The sequence below is a fragment of the Chelonia mydas genome, chromosome 1, assembly GCF_015237465.2.
Source record: "Chelonia mydas isolate rCheMyd1 chromosome 1, rCheMyd1.pri.v2, whole genome shotgun sequence".
Classification (NCBI taxonomy): Eukaryota; Metazoa; Chordata; order Testudines; family Cheloniidae; genus Chelonia; species Chelonia mydas.
The window spans coordinates 241,667,342-241,689,030 of record NC_057849.1 but is presented as its reverse complement, the minus strand read 5'-3'; the positions used below and the strand labels follow the sequence as shown (position 1 = coordinate 241,689,030).

Genomic DNA, 21,689 nt, shown 5'->3' with positions numbered 1-21,689 from the left:
AATTTGTCTCCTCCCACTTTTGCCTTTGTGTTTTTCTTCATCTTTCCCCCTGTGCCTAGAATGATCTTACTCTGTCTTCAAATCCCTCCTTAAAACCAACCCACTGCTTTCAGCTAGCTCTCCAGTCGACTCCTACGCTAGTGTGATCTATTTAATTTTCTCATGGTCAAATCTAAAAATCTGTTCTTTCAAGCTTTATACACATTTATTTGCATCTTATTTTCTGTTAGTGTTGTCCCTCCATCCCGTCCCTTATGGCACTATCTAAATATTTAGATAAAAATAATAAAGACTTTAAATGGAAAATCAATGTGGCCTTGGCAGATGCTGAAAATTCTATGCAAGAAATTCTGGACCAATGTGAGAGATTCAAGAGCAGTATATCACGGGGAACAGATGTCTTTCATTGAAGGATTCTGAAGCAAATGAAGTGTGAGACAGCAGAGTCACTGACAAGTATGTGCAATATATCCTTACAACAGAACATTTTAAAAACCTTTCTCTGAAGCACTGGCCACTGGCAGAAGTAGGATGCAGGGCTTGATAGAGCAATAGTCTGATTCTTTATGGCAAATCCTAAGAGGAAAAACTGAAAAGCGGTGTTAGCAGTTGACCCAGTTTAAAGTGACAGATTTTGAAAAGTAAGACTTGCTATGAGATTAAGGAAAGTGCAAGTAATGAAAGCAAGAAATGGTAATAACTTGAAACTGCTGAGAATTATCCATTGCAAGCAAACACAACCAACTGGAGAAAAGAATAAATCTGCCCAGCCAAAATCTTCCCCTCTGACTTCCCACAAATATGAGAGGAACTGGTAGTGGGACAGAGCTGCCACTATAGGGATGTGGATTAGATGGGGGAGGGTTCCATATTCTGCCCTGGGCCTGGTTCTCTATTGCCTTTCCCTTTGTGTAGTCATTTATGCCCATATAAAGTGGGAATAAAATGCTACTAGTGATTTGATTGTGTTGTACAGCCACTGTGCACAGGTGTAAATGACAACAAATAGTGCAAGGCAATGGAGAGCCAGGCCCAGGGAAGAATACAGACAAGAAAAGCTGGGCATAAACTGAATCTCTAGGCCAGACACTGACGTGAAAAAAAGCTATTGTCACAAGATCTAAGGAAAAGCATCTGGGTATAATTAGTACCCTGCACATTGCTAGCTGTGCTTGCTACTGAATATTTTCCTCATCAAAGATCTTCCAAAAAACCTACAGACTCCTATTAGGAACCAGGGTAAAGAACAACGAGTAAATCATGAAAGAAAGCAACTTGCTGTGTCTCAAACTAGACGAGTCTGGAAAGAATCAGACTGGATAAGAACAACTTATATGGGGGGATTTGGACAAGAAAAATCCTGCCCAGAGGGGGCCATGTCACTACTTGCTAGTTCACAGACACTTGACCCAGTGAAGTGCTTGTGAGGCAGCTGGGTCTGCTAGGGTTACTGAGGATGAATTGAGTGGTTTTGCAAGGGACAATGCGAGGCCTGGGGCTTCCTCTTTATTAAAAGAAGAAATGAATACTCGGGTGAAACTCAGAAGGAAGTACCTGGCTCTTCTATTGGTTCTGTTGAAGCTATACTTACAACAACAGGAGGGAAGGTGTGAAGGAGGGCTGACCCTAAGGGTAGATCAGGCAGAGTACTGGTGACTGAAACCTGTGTGTGTCAAGAGAATGGGTTTGTTGGATATTTATAGTTACATTCTAAAGGGTTCTATTTTATAATTTTATATTTATTATTAGTGTGATTGAAGTGTCTCTGTATATGAGTAGTATATTTGAATAAAAATTATTGCTCTGTGTAGGAGATGGCTAAAACACACCATTACAGAATTGCCCCTTACATAAGTGAAAAGTCAGCACTGAAAAGTTAAAGCTTTTGAGTACTTTGTTTGGGAGGGATCTAATTCATATAGCTTTAAATATCTTGTATTTACTGCTTTTCAGGGATGCTACATCATATACTCATCTCCAGCAGAGAAGCCTGCAACAAAGGAACAAGTATTAGTATTATCTCAATAAAAAAAAGTTTGGTTTGGATGAAAGTGAGGGCCTGAGTGAACTCTAGGCATGTGATCTAGAGCTGAATGGTCAAACAGAAGTAAGTTAATAAACAAACCAAACTACATAAAGTAACTTAGCTCTTGGTGAGATGTAGGGAAAATAAAAAGCCACTTAGCTGATCCTACTTAGAACTGGCAAAAATCCTGATAAACTCCATGCTGCAGCCAGAGAAATGACGTGCACATGAGCAGATTTTAATTTTTTTCTGTTTATAGAAAAAATATCTGTTGACAATACATCAATGTAAGTAGCTTAAAAGCAAAAAAGGGTGAGCTGGAATGCCCACCATTGAGAGATACTTGTGGCACCTTAGAGACTAACCAATTTATTTGAGCATAAGCTTTCGTGAGCTACAGTTCACTTATGCTCAAATAAATAGGTTAGTCTCTAAGGTGCCACAAGTACTCCTTTTCTTTTTGTGAATACAGACTAACATGGCTGTTACTCTGAAGCCTGTCATTGAGAGAGAGTTTGACACTGAGAGCAGATATAACTTGTGGTCATTAAAAAAGGCCACTGTAATTTGGGGCTGCTTACACAGAAACATCAAATCACATCTCCACTTCTCCCTCTGCATATGGCTCTGGTGCTATCACACCTGCAATACTGAGTTCAGTTCTAGACACTTCATTATCAGAGAGAGATTGCTAAATCTGAGGGAGTTCAGAGAAAAGCAGAGCAAATTATTAGGCAGTTGGAGGAGATGATTTATAAGGAAAGATTTAAATGTCTAAATGTAGAGAGCTTTTTTTTCTAAGTGAAAACTGAAAGGGGACATAGTGGTCAACAAATAATTGAAAGGTATAAACACCAGGATGGGAGAATATTTATGATGGTACAAGGACCATGAGTAATAATGGGATGAAATGAAGAAAGATAAATTATATGTTGAGTATTGGGAGAAACTTCCTTACAAATAGATAGTTTAGATGGTGGAATGGTTGTCTAAGACACATTGTGGAAGCCTGACAGTTTGATTATTATAAATTAGACACAATAAAACTCTAGAAAATACAGTGTAGGAAGCAGTCCTGCAAGGGTAAAGAGGGGGGCATATCACTACTGGATAATGGGTCCTTCAGTAGGTATTTTAATCTCTAATGTCTTTGAACCTCAGATTCCATCATCCAAAGTGGGTGAATCAAACAACTGAGCTTCCTAAGATTTTTCAGCTATCATGTAATACTAAAACAAGGGGATTAAGGAAATGGGGAGAAAACCAGACTAAACTCATTCCTGGAACACGTCAGAGTGACTATAAGCCTCACTGCCTTCACAGCAAAATATAAAACACTTCTTCATTCTCACTCTTCAGCAATAACAGTGCATGTAAACAAACCAAAAAATTCCCTCCTCCTAGATTCTATAGGCCAGATCCTCTGCTGTTGCAAATTGACATAGCTATGTTGAAGTCAGTGGAGCTAAGTGATTAAAACGGGGTTAGGATCTGTTGCTATGCAGTGTTGCCAATCCCAAGCATTCAAAAATAATGAGTCAGGCTAAAAAATAAAAAAAAAAAAAAAAAGTGAAATCCTGGCCTATTGAAGTCAATAGGAGTTTAAACAATCACTTCAATGGAGCCAAGATTTCATCCCATATAACTGCCTTAGAAAAATCATGAGATTTTTAAAATAGTACCATTTTTTATCCTTTTTATTTGCCTTCTGGTTTTTGAGCCTTTGGGGTTCACATGTTCAAGCTTGTCACCTCAACCATAAGGAATAAAAATGTATTTTTTTATATATTTGAATGAAAGATGAGCCTTTTACACAATCACAGGAATATAGGAACTGGGACTTCATGACAAAAAAAAAATTGTCTCATAAAATTTGTAAGGCATTCAAACAATACAGTGATGGGCATACTATAAAACCCTAGATAAGAAAGAGAAGTTAAATAAAAATGTAGGTTAAAATCAAATGTATCAATAAATCTTAATTGTAATTTATGATCAGTGCAATCCCACAGAGGGTATATCGCCATTTTTAAATGCAGTCTTTTTAAGGTGTACATGAGTACACTATCATTCTACTATGATTGCAACCTTATAATTAATGTTGTTTCTAAATTTGTACACAAGAATTTTTGCTAGCATCCTACCTAAATTTAATTTGGATAACTACATTCTACTGGCATACAGTAAATTCCTCTTTTTTCCCATATAGATATGATATTCTTCTCTTCTTTTCTTACGCTGTTGGGCTGCTGTGTGCTGCTTAACAACTGCTACAAACTGCCACCCTACAGATGAAGTGAGCTGTAGTTCACGAAAGCTTATACTCAAATAAATTTGTTAGTCTCTAAGGTGCCACAAGTACTCCTTTTCTTTTTGCGAATACAGACTAACACTCTGAAACCTATCTTTCAGTGTTGACCTTAGTAATTCCTATATACAATGGGGGACTACTGTGCCACAAGGTGGGTGAGGTAATATCTTTTATTGGACCAATGTCTGTTGGTGAAAGACAGAAACTTTAGAGCTACTATTGAGGCCCAGTCTACACTACAGTTAGGTTGATGTAAGGCAGCTTACGCTGACCTACTTGTGTCAGTGTCTACACTACAGCCTTGCTCCCACCTATGTTAGTGCTCTATTACACCGACATAATAACGCCGCCTCAACAAGAGGCGTAGGGCTTATGTTGGTGTAGACACTGCATTACTTACATCTGCTGTTAGCTGTCATAGATCATAGAATATCAGGGTTGGAAGGGACCTCAGAAGGTCATCTAGTCCAACCCCCTGCTCAAAGCAGGGCCAATCCCCAATTTTTGCCCCAGATCTCAAATGGCCCCCTCAAGGATTGAAGTCACAACCCTGGGTTTAGCAGGCCAATGCTCAACCCACTGAGCTATCCCTCCCCCTAAAACAACTGTCATACAGAATGCCTCCCTCAAGGATTGAACTCAAAACCCTGGGTTTAGCAGGCCAATGCTCAACCCACTGAGCTATCCCTCCCCCTCATTCTTGTCAATTTCTTCGCTCCCTGCTGGAGCCGTGAAATTGACAAGAAAGACTGGTAGGCTACCTGCTGTGAACCCTAGGCCTGGCTCACAGCTCAGACTGTCACCCTGGGGATGGTGGGGGCTCCAGCTACAGCCCAGCTCCCCTTCAGGTTCCCAGCTCCCCCCTCCCAGCTGGGCTGCTGCCTGAGCTCCCTGCTAGGAGCCTGGCTGCCCCCAGTGGCTCCTGGTTCCCTGCTCCCTGCTGGGAGCCCTATAGCTGCCCAGGCTCCCAGCGGGAGTGGGGAACCAAGAGCCCAGGTGGCAGCTGGGCTCCTGGAGGAGAGTGGGGAGCCGGGCGGCAGCGGGGAGCTGGCGGGCAGTCCAGTTCCCACCAGGGAGCTCCGCAGTGAGCTGAGAGCCCCGGCGGTAGCTGGTCTCCCAGTAGGGAGCAGAGCTGAGAGCCTAGATTGGGCTCCCAGCTGGGAGTGGAGCTGAGAGCCTGGGCAGTTTCTGGGCTCCCAGTGCGGACCTCTGTGCGGAGCTGAGAACCCAGGCTCTCAGCCCCCAAAACTGCTCAAGTCGGTGGAAGCGCTCCTAGTGAGGACGCACACCACCGACAGAAGGAGGGCAGTGTGGATATGAAAACAGCAGTAATTACTGCAGTGGCTGTAAATTGACCTAATATAGGTCGACTTAAGTTGGTAGTATAGACATGCCTGCAGAGCTCTTCTTCAGGTCTGGGAAAGGTAGTCAGCTAAATAGAAGGTGGAAAGATTGTTTAGCATGAGGAGTTAACACATATTGTAAGAGACCATTCCAAGTCAAGTGGCCTTTAACACCTCTGCAATCATAGGACAAAAACGGGGGGGTGGGGGGTTAGTGGGTTACAGATTGCTGTAAAAAGCCAATAATTCAGTATCTTTATTAAGACCATGATTTTTAGTGTTTAGCAAAGTTATGAATATAAGCTCCCAGGCTCATCTTTTGAAGGTGTTGTGCTGTTTTCCTTTGAGGACAAGGACTGAAAGGTCAGATACGGAGTGATTGTGTTGTGAAGTGTTTGCCCACAGGTGATATGGGTTTTTTTATCCTTTATAATTTTTGTATGAGTTCATTTGAGAGTGTAGTGATTGTCTGGTTCCACCCACATGGTTGTTATTGGGACATTTAGTGCACTGGATGAGGTACACCACATGTGATAGTTGTGTGTAGGACTCATGGATCTTGAATGGTGTGTTGTGGGGGGCATGGATCATCCTAGCATTGGAGATATTGTCTGCAGGTTTTGCATCTGTTGTTGTGGCAGAGTCTGGTGCTGCTTTGAGTTGGTGTGTCCTGGTCTATGGGGTGCTTGCTTCTCATGATGAGCATGGTGAGATGGGGGGGGGGGGGGTTGTTTGAAGGCCAAAAGAGGGGGGTTGGGAAATATTTCTTTTACAGCATGATTCCCCTCAAAAGATATTACCTCACCCATCTTGTCTCTCTAATATCCTGTGACCAACATGGCTACAACAACACTGAAAACTATTGTTAATAGACCAGAATAGTCCTGAAATGAATTTATGATAGTACTGTACAGTATAGATTAATAGGTTCCTTAATTATTCATTTGGCAATGACTGTAGTAAGCAGACTTGTAGGTACTTCCAAAGGCTACCTCTTAAGGGCTTTTCTACACATACAGCACTGCCGCGACACCAATGCAGCTGTGTTGCTGCAGTGCATCTGGTGAAGACTTTCTATGTCGATGGGAGAGAGCTCTCCCAGCATAATAAAAACCACCTCCACGAGTAGCAGAAGCTGTCCGTTGGAGAGGCTCTCCCAACAATATAGTGCTGTCCACTCTGGTGCTTACGTTGGTGTAACTTACATCACTCGGGGTTGGGGGTTGGGGGAGGGTGTTATTCAAATCTCTGAGTGACATAAGTTCTGCCGACATAAGTTGTAGTGTAGACATAGACGGAGGTGATGAAGCAGCCATAGACTGCTAATGGTTTTGTGGAACTCTTGCTTATGCCTTGTGGGTGCCAAGTGAAGGAGGACAGGTAGCTCAGCAGCCACCTATTGATTTTTGACAGTCTAGTCAGAAATGTTTTTATACTGGCCAGTTTCCAAAAATAGTTTATGGATTTTAAAGTAAATATTATTAGAATCCAAAATAATCTATTCCTCTTCCAATTCTAACAATATTATTCACTTTTAGTCTGCCTTACATTTTTAGAGTGTCTTATAGGAGTTCTGACGGCTTCTGGTATTCTTCTATCTGTGTTGATTAAATTTACTCTGGATGCCACTGGAGCCTTGTATAATATAGGGCTCTCTCCAGCACTAGCAGCTGTGCAGTTGAAACAATGGTAGTACTGGTGGGAATTTTCTCTAAAATTCTCCGGATAGACAAGTCCCAAGGCAGCGATTGCATCTTCCTGTCTGTTTACATAGCATCAAACACACTGTCTGGGCTGTGCTCTGTACTCAACCCTCCCCTCTTTAAATTCCTTCTGAACACAGACTTTTCCAGAAGCCTCACAAAAAACTAAAGCACATCAATATCCTGTGTACGCCACACAGGGGACACACATTCTGGATTCTGCAGCACTGTCGTGGAAATTCTGCAAACTAAATTTTAAAAATAAAGCTTTTATGAAAGTTGAATAATACAGTCAGTGCAGTAGCACCTTTCTTATTTATTTTTACATTACAATACTTTTTTAAAACACATTTTCAGTTTTTCACTATGCCAAATATTGTTACCTTTAGTTCCCGAGTCAATGGGTAAAATTCTCAAAAGCACCTAAGTTACTGTAGTGTAGACAAATCTAAGTCATCACTGAAAATGGGACTTAGGGTTTGTCTACATTACAGATGCTACAATGGCAAGCTATGGTGCAGCAACTGTAGCGTAGACACATCCTACAGCGACGGAAAGAGTTTTTCCACTGTTCTAGTTAGTTCACCTCCTCTACAGGTGGTAGCTAGGTTGACAGAAGAACCTAATTCGCAGCCTCTGAGTGACATAGCTAGGTCAGCCTAAGACTGTTTCCTCATTAGGAATGCTGCAGTGGCACCACTGTAGCGCTTTGTTGGAGACACTCATTACAGCAATCGGAGGGGTTCTCCCCATCGCTGTAATTAATCCACCTAGAAGTCTTCTGTTGACCTAGTACTGACTATACCTGTACCTAAGGCTACGACTAGACTATCGCCTATGTCGGCAAAGCTTGTCACTCATGGGTGTGAATATTCCACCCCCTGGAGCGACATAAATTACACTGACATAAGTGCCAGTGTGCACAGTGCTATGTCGGCGGGAGAGTTTCTCCTGCCGACATAGCTTCTGCCTCTCGCAGGGGTGGTTTTATTATGCTGATGGGTGAGTTTTCTCTGGTCTGCACAGAGCAGTCGTTCTCAACATGCGGCCAGGGGGTCGCTTGCAGCCCAATCAGCACAGAGCTGTGGCCCACGAGACATGCTCAGGGCCATAGAGGTAGTATTGTATGCGACCCACAATGGTAAATAGGTTCAGAACCACTGGCATGGAGTGTCTTCCCCAGATGTGCTGCAGTGGTGCAGCTGTACAAGTAGAAATTTTAAGGCTATGGCTACACGGGCAATTGAATGACAGAACTTTCGTCTTTCAGAGGGGTTTAAACTTCCTGCCGACAACACAAACACTGCTCCTTGGGGGTGGAAGTTTTTGTTGGCAGGAGTGCCGACAAACAAAGTGGCTACACTGCGCATTTTTAGCAGCACAGTTGTAGTGACACAGCCCCGTCGCTAAAAGCTGTGTAGTGTAGACGTACCTCAGTGTACACCAGGCCTTTGGCTCCAAAATCAGTGAGATGATTTTTAAAATGTTGCCAAAAGTCTCATTTGGCTGAATGGGACAGCTGGCACCTCCGCACACCCCACGCTGCATTGGCTGCAGAGCTTACAGGATTGTTTTCCCTACCAGGAGGGCCTGCCATAGGCTTTTTCTAAAACGAAAGCTGAGATTGTGGAGCACAACTGGGCAGCCAGAGGCGAGCTCCAGGACTAGGCCGTGAACTGGGCCGTGAGTCTAAACAAACCGTGCTCCGCCTTTACCTCTCCAGGGTCTGCTCTGGAGTCCTGCTGGGAGAGATCGCAGCTCCTTGGGGGGCTCACGTTGTTCACCGTGACCTGCGCAGAGAGCTGCGCGCCGCGCTGCAATACTGCAGCCTTGGGCTGGCGGGAGGGGGCCGAGTGTGCCGGGGCGGGAGGCTCCCCGGTACCCGCCCCTCAGCGCCGTGCAGTGATTTAAATGTCCCGCTGTGCCCGCCCCTTCCCCTCGCTCTGACTGGCTGCGGCAGCAGGGAGGACGCTCAGCCCGGCCAGCGCTTGCTTCCCCCCCCCCAGCTCAGCTGACAGCGGCTGGGGGCATTGCATGCATTGCCACCGCCTGGGCGCTCGCTGCTGGCGGCGCGAGCCCTTCGCTGCGCTCTCGTGCCCGGCGGGGTCCTGCAGGAGCGCGAGCCGCGGCCCGAGAGAGGCCGGGAGCGGCGCGAGTTGCGGTTGCTGCGCGCGCGCGCGCCCCCCCCGTCCCCCCTCAATCGCCGCCTCAAGGACCCGCGCGAGACCCTGCCGCTGGGGATGGAGACGCCGCTGCTGTGACCAGCCGCAGGAGCGCGAGATCCCGGCCCGGCCGCCGCGCGCCGGGGCTAGTGCAGAGCAGCAGCAGCAGCAGGGATGAGCGGGAGCGCTGCCCCCGGGCCCGGCTCGGCGCCTTGCCGCTTCGCTCACTACTTCGTGCTGTGCGGGACCGACGCGGACAGCGGGCTGGAGCCCGACGAACTGGCCGGTAAGCCAGCGGGGGTGGGCGCTGCGCCGCAGCGGGCAGGGGCCGCCGGGTGGTTCCCGGGCTGCATTTCATTGCCCCTTCATCCGGGCTGCAGCCTTCTTCTGCCGTGTCCTCCCAGGCTGCGCCCTGGAGCCCCTTTCTCTGCAGCCCCCCGCCCCGGATGGCGGTAGCGTGTGTTTGCCCGCACTGTCATTGCGATGTGTTCTCCGCTCCGCAGTATTAGCAGGCGGGGGTGGGTCGGGGGGGGGGCAACTGGGCGGGTGCGTTTGCGCGCTAACAGGTTAAGAGCGGCTATTAATATCCCGGCGAGAGCAGCGCACCCAGGGGATGCTGGTCCCGCGGGGGCTGCCTGCCTGTGTCTGTGCACAAACCCCTACAGCAGGCCGGGGCACTCTCTGCCCTGCACATCGAGGTGCACAGGCTGTTCGGCGTCTTCACTGTGTTCCTTGTCCGCTCCCGGGGAGTCGCTCTCAAGGGATTTGCCTAATAATCCGGGGGGAGGCTGCTCCTGAACTCAGATTTGGTAATGTCTCCTTGTATTGCTAGAACGCTCCCCACCCACCCAAGAAGCCTGAGTTCCAGCCACTAATTGCAGCACAAGAAACCCACTGGATGCAAAGCACGATTGCATTCACCGTTCTCTGAAAAGGCTTCCGGCTTCCCTCTGCCCACCGCCCCACTTTCAGTGGCGGTGCTTTATAGAAACCTGCTGCAGTGGCTAGGACTGGTTATGTCAGTGGGAGTAAGCAGATCACATTTAGATGTGCTGCTGTAATCTTATTACCACTTGGACTTTATCCTTTAAGTTTAGCTGCATTTGTCTCATACTTCAGAGGTTGCTGTGAAGATGTAATCAGTCAGAAACGTGTGCATTTCGTGGTAACTTGGGCTCAAAGAGCAGGAAAAGCTACCTTTGGACCTTCTGGCGCTATGAAACAGTCTGTTTCTGTCCTTGCCCTGGTTCTCCCTGTTGAAGGTTTGGGTTTTTCTGCCATTAGTAGAAAATCAAAGTAAATTGTTTTGGAGGGTGTGAAGCACACTAGTATTTCACTGCAGGTCTGAGTTAGGAGGGGGTGCAACTCATGTAGAGGGATACAGGGAAAACTAAGAGGCCTTCTCCATGATGGTGAACCAAGAATCTTGGGCAGCAGTTGTATTTTAAGTCCTCCAATGCATTCAGCTTCAAACAGAAAAGGAAACCTGTCTAAGAGGGTACTGTTAACTTACGTCAGTCCTCCTGTATCAAAATGTTTTACCTCTTCTCTCCTCCCCCCTTTCTTTTTTGCGGGAATGGGGGTGAGAAAGTGATTAAAAGTGTCTTTTTAAAAAGACACAACTTGTCCAGCCAGCGTGGAGGTGGTAAAATTGTTAGAAACTGGTTTATGTGGAACCACTTTATATACTGTTTCCATACTCAATTTGACGGCCAGTGCAGAAATGATTAAAATGGGGTGTTTATCCATGAATCTTACTGATGAAAATCAGAAAGTCCGCATTTATTCACTGTTGGTCTGTATGTTTATAATGTACTGTGGCTGTGCTTCACCCAGTGTAGTGGGACTCCCTTAGGTGGACACTGCAAAAAGAGAATGTTTCAAATATAAAATAACTGAATGTTCTATCAAATGTGACACCATCCCTCCTTCCGTTTCCAATTTAAGTCAGGAATAAAAGAAAAAATCTAAGGGGATTGGAAATGTTGAATGGAATAATAAAATGTTGAAGGGAGGAGGGGGTTTGAAAGACTGGGTGAAATAAAGAATAATTATTCTGGCAGGATTTTCTCCACATTTTTCATAGAATCCAGGAGGGAATATCCCAGTGTAAAAGTGACAACATTTACTGCACATTTATAGAGACCCAAATTTTGACTTTCTGAAATAACTTTTGGAGATGAGGTTACTCATACTTGTTCTTAGCATTGAGTTGAATATCTTGGGAAGTTAATAGAAAATCCATGCAACTGTATTTCAGGATTGTACAGTCAAATAAAGGCAGTTGAAGTTTAGGGAACAAATAATTAGAAAGAAAGTTATTAAAAATTGAATTTTAACTTTAAAAAAATACCAAAACATTAAACCAACCACAGCTTTGTGTGAGGTTTAATTGCACAGTCAAGAAATTCCACACTAGAGCCCTAATTCTGCAAACTGTTATGCACATGTATAATTTGACTACTCTCATGAGTAGTCCCCATTGCTGTCAATAGGACTATGTATTTGAGTAAAGTTACACATGTATGTAAACATTTACAGAATCAGGGAGTAAGGTTGCTGTGGGAGGCTTATATCTGCCTGATGGTAAGCATGCGCTGCGGTATGGATTTTCATTATATAACAGATCTTGACATACTGGACAATAATAGAAAGAACTTTATTTTCTGAATTTTTTTAGTGAGACCAACACAATTTGAATTTCATTCTCTTGATTAATGTATTTTAGACTAAGGTTCAAAATAATTGCATCTGTCCCTTTGTATTAATGTAAATTGTGTAATCACATAATGAAAGACCCTGTGTGCTGTGCACTAGGCGAATAGCTAAGGTAATGCTAGGACTGTTAATTTAGAATTTCTTGATTTTAAAGTTGAGACTTTAATTGCACACCTTTTAAACTTTTTGCTTTTATTGTGTAGCATTACTGTCATTTGCACATCTAAATTCTGCTAGTTTCACTAGAAAACTCCTGGTTTATGTGGCATCTCACCACTGAAGGTGACCCGTGTACTAAATCTCTGAGTTGCATAACCTTTTAAGGTTTTAACATTTGTCATTTCTTATTCCTGTTTCTGAAAATAACTTGCTAGCCAACACTGTTTTTGGAAGAGTTTATCACCACCTCAGGTATGAATTAGCTGACTTACTATGTGAAACCGCTTAAGTAGAAATTGTAAGACAAAATGAGGCCTGTTCGTGGGTGAATATAAATAACATACTGTACTTCTTTGCGGTTTCATTTCATGTGTTAATTTAGTGTCTTCAGTTCACCAGTTCTAACACCGCTAGTCAGACTTTTTTTTTTTTCAGTAGGAAGAATTGGCATTGTCAGGTCTAGGACAAGATAAATATTTGTAAACAAATATTTTAATACATCCCCTATGAGTTCTTCAGGAATATAGTTGAAAACCTGAAGAACTCATAGGGGATGTATTAAAATATTTGTTTACAAATAAATGACGTGAAAACACTTTAAAAAAATACTGCCTTTACCTCTTTTGATAAAACAGGCATTAGAATAACTCCAGTTTTAAAGTAGTCCAATTCCAACAATATTGCTTGAGTAGGTGCATTACTGGTACATTGCTGTTTAACTTAGTAACAAAATGTGTAATCATATGAAAGTAATATACTTTAACTCAGTAATTATGTTTACAGTAACACTGTAAAAACATCCAAGGACTCCTTTGCCCCCAACCCTGGCATACCATACTAAACAAAATTGTATGGCTAAGCAATAGATGTGTTGCTTATTGTGCCAGACTTGTTTGTCTCACTGTTACCTTGACCTTCCTCTGCTTATTTGTTGCATCCACCTGTTTTCTCTTGTCATATGCTTTGACTGTAAGTTCTTTGGTGTAGTGATTGTCTAGTACATCTGTGCATAGCGCCTAGCATAGTGTGTCCCAGATCCTCAGGACCTCTGAGTGCTGCAGCAATACAAAAAATGTTCTTATTGGACCCTTTGCATCTTATTATAAAGGTGTAATGAGAGCACAGTAGTAAGGATAATGCATCTTATTGCATTGAAATGTAAATTACTCTTCACATTTTAAATTAGATTTATGATATTGGAAAAATATTGCAAAGCCAGCAGCATGGACATTAGTTTGATTACGGTCTGGGCAATGGTAACGGCTTCTTCCTTGGGTATGATTTAATGGCAAGTGAAGTGGCTTGTTGACTATTGTATGATGGAGATAGAGGGGCCTGAATAGCAACTTACTTTCTTCCTTGTTCGTACAACATAAAATATGTGTGGACTGGCCTGGGGCTGTAGTGTAAATTAGACCTTTGAAGCAGTTAAAGAGAAATATATTCATCTCTATCTGTGTAGATTGTCATCTTCTGTGTATATGTTTAAAAAATTAAAAAAAAATTAAATACTGGCGTAATGGGATTATGTAGCTTTGATCGGGTTCCTATCTCTGTATTAAGGACTGCAATAAACCATAGGCTTCCAGGAGAAGGACAAAAAGAAAAGGAGTACTTGTGGCACCTTAGAGACTAACCAATTCATTTGAGCATAAGCTTTCGTGAGCTACAGCTTACTCTGCTGGATTGGGGGACAGTTTTCCTGTCACTAAAGTAATTAAGCACATACTTAACTTTTAAGTATGTAAATCCTGTTGAAGTCACTATTCACATGCTGTTAAGCACATCTGTAAGTGCCTTGCTGAACTGTAGCCTTAATAGAATTGAGTTATAGTTGAGAACTCAAAATATGTCAGAAATTGGAAGAGGATAGCTCTCCTGCTATGTCAGTAGTACTGTATTTTTTTTCCCGAATGACTTTTGAACAGAATTTAGAACAATTCCCCTCCCCCCCCCCCCATGAGACTCATTTGGGATCAGCAGTGAAGCGCAGACACTTCACTAAGTCATGGGGCTTACAGACTAGTTGCCAAATGAGTCAGCATTCCAACATCATCTGGAATTACATGACCTATGCGTTCCCTTTAACTAGGGATAGCCTTTGTAGTACACATTGCCTGCATTTAAACCTAAATTGGTCTTGTGTGTGTGAATTACTTGTGCTTAATTTTGTGGAGACAACCTAGTGACTTATTTTGTAAACAAGTGTTTATAAACAAGCTGTCTTGTAAATTAAATTTGCGATCACAATGCAACAATGTCTTATTTTGCTTAGTTCCTCTCTGCTCTCTTTAGTATTAGTTCAGTTTGAGTGCTTCTTTATCAAATAGGAAATGGATCCAATGCCATAATATCCAATTAATATTTTTTATCCTAAGGGTAATTCTTTGGCAGTTGAACTTACTGAAAATGTGTCTCTAATTACCTGGCTTTCAGTGTGTTGAATACTGGAGGTGTTGCAATGTAGTATATATGTGGTTTCAAGCCAAGAAGCTACTTGGCGCTAGTACAAAACTGGTTTTGAGGCTGGAAGAAAATCTCCTCGTATTCAGAGTTTCAGAGCTAAATACAAGATTAAAGAGAGAGTTTTAGCATAACTCTGTTACTTCAATCTTATATTTAGCTTTGACACTCAGTACCTTTCCCAGAGCTGAAGAAGAGCTTTTTGTAGCTCTAAAGCTTGTCTCGCTCATTAACAGAAGTTGGTCCAATATGAGATTTTACCCCATCCACCTTGTCTCTCGGGTATCACAATAAAACTTCAGAAAGGTTCCATTGTAAGCAAAAGAGTAGATTGTAAATAAAATAATCATGCAATTAAAAAAATTAATTGTGGTTAATTGTGCTCTTAAATGGTATTCTGTTATTGTTTAAATATTTTTTGGATGTTTTCTACCTTTTCAAACGTTTTCAATTACAACACAGAATACAAAAAGTGTACAGTGCTCACTTTATATTTTTGATTACAAATATTTGCACTGTAAAAAACAAAAGAAAAAGTATTTTTCAATTCACCTCATACAAGTATTGTAGTGCAATCTCTTTACTGTGAAAGTGCAACTTACAAATGTGTGGTGTGTGTGTGTGTATATGTATATGTGTGTGTATATATACATATACGTGTATATATATACACACACATATATATGTATATATTTTTGTTACATAACTGAAAACAAAAACAAAACTGTGAAACTTTAGAGCCTACAAGTCCATTCAGTCCTATTTCAGCCAATCGCTCAGATAAACAAGTTTGGTTACAATTTGCAGGAGATAATGCTGCCCGCTTCTTGTTTACAATATCACCTGAAAGTGAGAACAGGAGTGTGCATGGCACCATTGGAGCCGGCATGGCAAGATATTTACATGCCAGATGCGCTACAGATTCATATGTCCCGTCATGCTTCAACCACCATTCCAAGGGACATGCTTCCATGCTGATGACAGGTTCTGCTCGATAACTATCCAAAGAAGTGCAGACCGACACATGTTTATTTTCATCATCTGAGTCAGATGCCACCAGCAGAAGGTTGATTTTTTTTTTCTTTCTTTTTTGGTGGTTCAGGTTCTGTTGTTTCTGCATCATAGTGTTGCTCTTTTAAGACTTCTGAAAGCATGCTCCACACCTCGTCCCTCTCAGATTTTGGACGATCCTTCAGATTCTTAAACCTTGGGTTGAGTGCTGTAGTTATTTTTAGAAATCTCACATTGGTACCTTCTTGTTGTTTTGTTAAATCTGCTGTGAAAGTATTCTTAAAACGAACAACATGTGCTATAACATGAAATGTATGCAGAACAGGACACCCAGTTCTCCCCCAAGGAGTTCAGTCACAAATTTAAGTAACGCATTACTTTTTTAACGAGCATCATCAGTATGGAAGCATGTCCTCTGGAATGGTGGCCAAAGCTTGAAGGGGCATATGAATATTTAGTATATCTGGCATGTAAATACCTTGCAACACCAGCTCCAAAAGTGCCATGCAAACACCTGTTCTCACTTTCAGGTGACATTGTAAATAAGAAGCAGGCAGCATTATCTGCCATAAAGGTAAACAAACTTGTTTGTCTTAGCGATTGGCTGAAGTAGGACTGAGTGGACTTGTAGGCTCTAAAGCAGGGGTGGCCAACCTGTGGCTCTAGAGCCACATGCGGCTCTTCAGAAGTTAATATGCGGCTCCTTGTATAGGCACTGATTCCGGGGCTGGAGCTGCAGGCGTCAACTTTCCAATGTGCTCACTGCTCAAGCCCTGGCTCTGCCACAGGCCCGGCCCTGCCTCCATCCCTTCCCGCCCCCTCCCCTGAGCCTGTTGTTCCCCTCACTCCTCACCCTACCCCCCAGAGCCTCCTGCATGCCACAGAACAGCTGATTGAGAGGTGCGGGGAAGGAGGAAGTGGTGCTGATCGGCGGGGCAGCCAGTGGGTGGGAGGTGCTGGGAGCAGGGGGGTGGAGCGGATGCTGGGTTGCTGATGTATTACTGTGGCTCTTTGGCAATGTACATTGGTAAATTCTGGCTACTTCTCAGGCTCAGGTTGGCCATCCCTGCTCTGAAGTTTTACATCTGTTTTGTTTTTGAATGCAGTTATGTAACTATATATAAAGTTGCACTTTCACTGCAGTACTTGTATGAGGTGAATTGAAAAATACTATTTATAATTTTTACAGGGCAAATATTTGTAATAAAAAATAATATAAAGTGAGCACTGTATACTTTGTATTCTGGGTTGTAATAGAAATCAATATATTTGAAAATGTAGAAAAACATCCAAAATATTTAATAAATTTCAATGGTATTCTATTGTCTAACAGTGTGATTAATTTTTTTGAGTTAATCACGTGAGTTAACTGTGATTAATCGACAGCCCTAATTATAAGGTGAGATATTTTAGTAAGGAAACTGCCTCAATGTCTTGTAGGAATAGATGTTCGATAAACAAATGGAAAATCTTCCTTTACTCTGTGGGTTGTAAATTGCGTAGAGGGCCATTAAAATTCTCACTTAGTTTCCCAGTTTAGAGACAGCCTTACTGGCCCTACTATAACATAATTTCACCATTACAGTTATGTTGGTATAATTCCCCATGTGGACCCCCACATTCAGAATAATAATGGCGTTCTTTCAATTCGGTTTGTTGAAGTATAGTAATAATAATGCTGGTTAACTTCTTTGTGTAGACAAGACCATAGCAAGGGATCTTGTCAGAGTTGCAGTTCCTGTTCCTGAATTTTTTTTTTTTCTTGTTAGAATTGTAAATGAACAGACAGTCCAAAGTCTTTCTTAATTCCAACTCTTTTTTTTTTCTTAAAATAAAGATGCAGAGTCTGGGGCCTTTATAAATTTAACGTGGAATTGTTAAGGTTAAACCATCATGATGTGACTTTGGAAAGAACAGACAGAGTAGCTTGGTTACTGACAACATACAAGTCAATTAACTTTTTCTTGCATCTCAAGAGTGTGGGGTTGTGATGGAATTGTTTGGGGACTTGGAACTCCGTCAGAGCTCTTGGAAGTGATGCAGTTTTAACATCATCGCTTGAACAGAAGGGGACGCTTTCTAAAACGAAATGCTAGGAGAGAAGGTCTGCAAGAGGAGTAATGGGTGATCTCAACAGGTTTTACTGAGTGTCACACACACAATGGGGTGTACATTTGGATGGAGTGAGTAGACTTTCTATTGTAATAGCTGATAAGGACGAGCTGGGGTTCACATAATAAAACACTATGTACAAGAAAACATGGGGAAATATATATGGTAAACAGTGTTCCTGGTGTGTTTAAAAGTTCTGTCTTAGATTTTTGTCAGTGTAGATGAGAATTGCTTTTTTTGATCTTGATCTACTTATGTGATCTGTCACCCGTCTAGTTAAAGGGAATATGGTGATACTCTTCACTTTCATCATCTTGTGACAGTGCTACAAATAGTACATAAATGGGATCATGTAGTTCTGTTCCCCTGAAACAGCGTCCAACTTAAGGGTAGATCACGGCAGTAACACTTTGTTCTGTAACTTTTTTTTTTTTTTTTTGCTATTAAATTACTTATGCATGTGATAAGCAAATGCTTAGGCCCAATGAATCTAAGACCATCATTAATTCCCAAGTATTTTCAATCAAATTTAAAGAGACTGTCAAATACAATGAAATTAATTTGAGCCTATTCCACATTATACAGATAACAACTCCCCCCCCCCAGCGAAAACGCCTTCCTCAAAAATGACCTGTTTTCTAACTGGCCAGTTGCCAGTAACTAATTCCCAAGTTACTGAGAGTGTCCTGTGTCAATCTATTCCTGGCATAATGTGGCCGCTCATAACAAGAGTTAACAACCTCAATATCCTTTGACCCAAAAATCTGCCTATAATATATTTTTGATAGTGAGACCAATGGCCACTTTAAAGTGAAAAAATTAGACAAGACTTTTTCTTTCAAAATACACAATCCTAGAATTAGTATATAATGGAAAGTCAGTGCACTGCTTCTTATAACTTTCTGAATTACATAGTAAAAATATACTCCCCTAGGAAAAATCTTGATGCCAAAGGAAACAAGGGATCTTTTATTCATATTTGTCAATGTTATTGACTAGCAGAGAATCCAGCTACACTAGTCTCTAATAAGGAGACTGGCTGTTTGGTTACCCAGCTAACTTATCACTACTGGTGTCACTATTTGTTGTACTGTATTAATTTATTCTAACCATAACAGTGAGTTCTTTATTTTCAGTTATACATACTGTAGATGAACTCTTACTATGTTTGACCATATTTTTCTCTGAAACAGTTTTAACCATTCACTTGCATTTGCCTATGAAAATAAATGCCTCCTACACTAATAAAACTTTTAAAAAGAGGAAGCTAAAAGTAACCTGGAATCATTCACAGTACACAAAAGAGAACCTAATGTACTTCTCACCTGTTGGGTTTCTTTTTCAGTCTTTCTACTTCACTCAGAACTGAAAATGAACAAGTCTAGTATCTTCATAGTCTAGTTTAGTTCTGCTGCACTAGCACAATAGTGTAGTGTTGTGTAGAAAATCTCATAGAAGAACATGTGACAGACATATTAAAAGAACACTGTTGAACAGTAAAGACCTGGAATGTAGTTTGTATAAAGGCCAGGGGTAGGGGGGAAACGGACTTGTAGACATTCCCACCCCAAAATTAACAATGTTTTCATAAATGGCTTTTTTAACTAGCCTAGGATACAGAGGTCCTTGCTAGGATTCATTTTAAAAAAAGAGAGCTCGAGGATGGTTGACAGGCTGAAAGAATAGTAAATGTTGTACCCTACCTGATATGTCTCTTTAATGTACCACTATTCAAGAGCTTGTTTACAAGGACTTGACTGCATTGGTAACATTGCTCAAGATAAGGTTATCCTTGGCACCTGCAGCAGACAGTTGGAAATAAGGATTCATCAGGCTTTTTCATAGCTGCCTTGTTAATAGTGATGTTCAGGTTGCATACCAAATCAGTGACCTAGTTGGAAATGGATGTCTCTTTACTATGCATACTAAAAACATCTGTTATGTCACCTCTTAATGTAAAACTAAATCTTATTACTCGTGGATTTAATGTAAAAACTTCAGCATTTCAATGTGGATATTTGAAGTTTGAATTTTTGAAGGAGCATTCCCTGATACAGCAGTTACTTTTTTAAAAAATAAGCTTAAAGATCTTCTAGCTCTGAAATGACCCTGCTCTGAGTAATGGTGTAAAAGTTAACGTAACTTTTATCAGAATGTGCTCGATGGATCTTCAAAGAATATATATATTTTTAATACAAAAATAACCTTTTAAAAACTCATATTAAAAGATGCTTCTGAAAACAAAACAAGAACCAATGTGAAACTTCTCTAAAATTCACACTGGGGGAAAAAAAAAAATTATTCACCATGGAATATGTATGCTTAATTTCAGTTAACTAGCAGCTTGCTTGTTTCTCTCTTTTTTTTATTTTGTTTTTTTTTTTTTTTTTTTAAAGGGGGACTGAAGTGATAATGTGAAGTATCTAGTGCTAGCTAATCTAATTATTTAACAGGTTTTAATTCAGCCATAAAATGCACCCTGCTTCCAGGCAACCTACATAATATTTTCAGGACTTCAGTGGACCTTCACAGTGGGGAAGTCAGAATGACTCCTCCTCCTTGCCTCCCCCCTTCCCCTCCCCAGCTTTTCCCTATTCACTTGGGTCCTGTAAAAGGGAGAGATGTGGGGAGGGATGAAGGATTTAATCTGCAAAGCCCTATAAGGCATAGTGACAGCCATTCTATGTTGACAATGGCAGAATTTTTTTCTTAATCTGAGGTGTCATTTATATACATTGGCTGCTGCAGATAGTTTTACCTGCTAGTGACATGTATATAATTTCCATTATTTTAAAAAGTAAGTATTTTGTGCTTATCTACACATTCATGCATATTAATATTTTCTTGCACAAAATTACCAGCTATGTGTCTTAACTGCACACTTGTGCATACAATTGCATGCCTGACTTCTATATGCTATTCCTGCAGTCACACATCTCTGAAATTTGGGCTCTCCAGCACTAAAATGCTTCGGGATTCTTATCAATGAAAGAATAGATGTAAAGTGTTTAATGCTTTGCGTCATGATTCTACTATAATTTACTCAACTACTACTATCAATGAAATGTACTAAGATATTTATAACTTGGTTAGGGAATGAGCTTTTAGTCTGCCCATTGAAAGTTGGGAGACAGATGGAGCCTCCTGTAGTAGTGTAGGAAGAACACACATTGACCTTTTTTTCTTGATTAATGATTGGGTCTTTTTGTTTTACATCATAAACTAATATAATAAGACCAATGAAAGCAGCTTGCAATTGGATAAATATTTTTTGCTTTTAGTTGTCAGTGGGTTGCAAGAAAGGACTTGCTGCTCAATTATTTAATCATGTGATAGTATATTTTTTTCTCTGCAGTCTCTAACTGCTAATCTTTTTTTCTTCCATACTAGGTGATGGTATTAAACAAGTTGTAAAATGTTAGTTTTCAGAATTTTGTATTAAAATAAGGAAATTGATTTCTATCTCGGAAGCTAGCATTACAACGAAGTTATGAGTATAGCTAGTTCCCATGTATAAAGCCTTTTTTGTTAATCTGTATAAATATTAACTCCCATGACTGAGTACTGAAAGAGAGCAGAACATTCAGAAACGGCACAATACTGAGTAAAATGAGATGTTGATGGATGGAAAATGAAAGGATATTCGGAAGAAATGCAGAAGAGTGACCATTTTGACAGATT

General features: G+C 41.4%; 2 protein-coding genes across 7 annotated transcripts in view; one reads left to right on the top strand and one right to left on the bottom strand.

Moving 5' to 3' along the window:
• ETFBKMT (electron transfer flavoprotein subunit beta lysine methyltransferase) overlaps nucleotides 1-9,250 on the bottom strand; it is a 50,601-nt gene extending 41,351 nt beyond the window's left edge. For all 4 annotated transcript variants that reach the window (XM_027829711.3, XM_027829712.3, XM_043540853.1 and 1 more), the window contains exon 1: nucleotides 9,099-9,250. The gene's annotated coding sequence lies outside the window, so the exon portion shown is untranslated. The remainder of the gene's footprint in view (nucleotides 1-9,098) is intronic.
• Nucleotides 9,251-9,321: 71 nt separating this feature from the next.
• The window catches only part of DENND5B (DENN domain containing 5B), a 176,269-nt gene continuing 163,901 nt past the window's right edge, over nucleotides 9,322-21,689 (top strand). The window contains exon 1 of one of the 3 annotated variants that reach the window (XM_037878454.2): nucleotides 9,322-9,831. In XM_037878454.2, coding sequence (XP_037734382.1) covers nucleotides 9,720-9,831 — 112 coding nt within the window. In that variant the 5' untranslated portion in view covers nucleotides 9,322-9,719. Of the gene's footprint in view, nucleotides 9,832-10,141; nucleotides 10,355-21,689 lie in introns of those variants that run through there. The other 2 variants (XM_037878445.2, XM_043540835.1) reach the window with 2 other exon arrangements.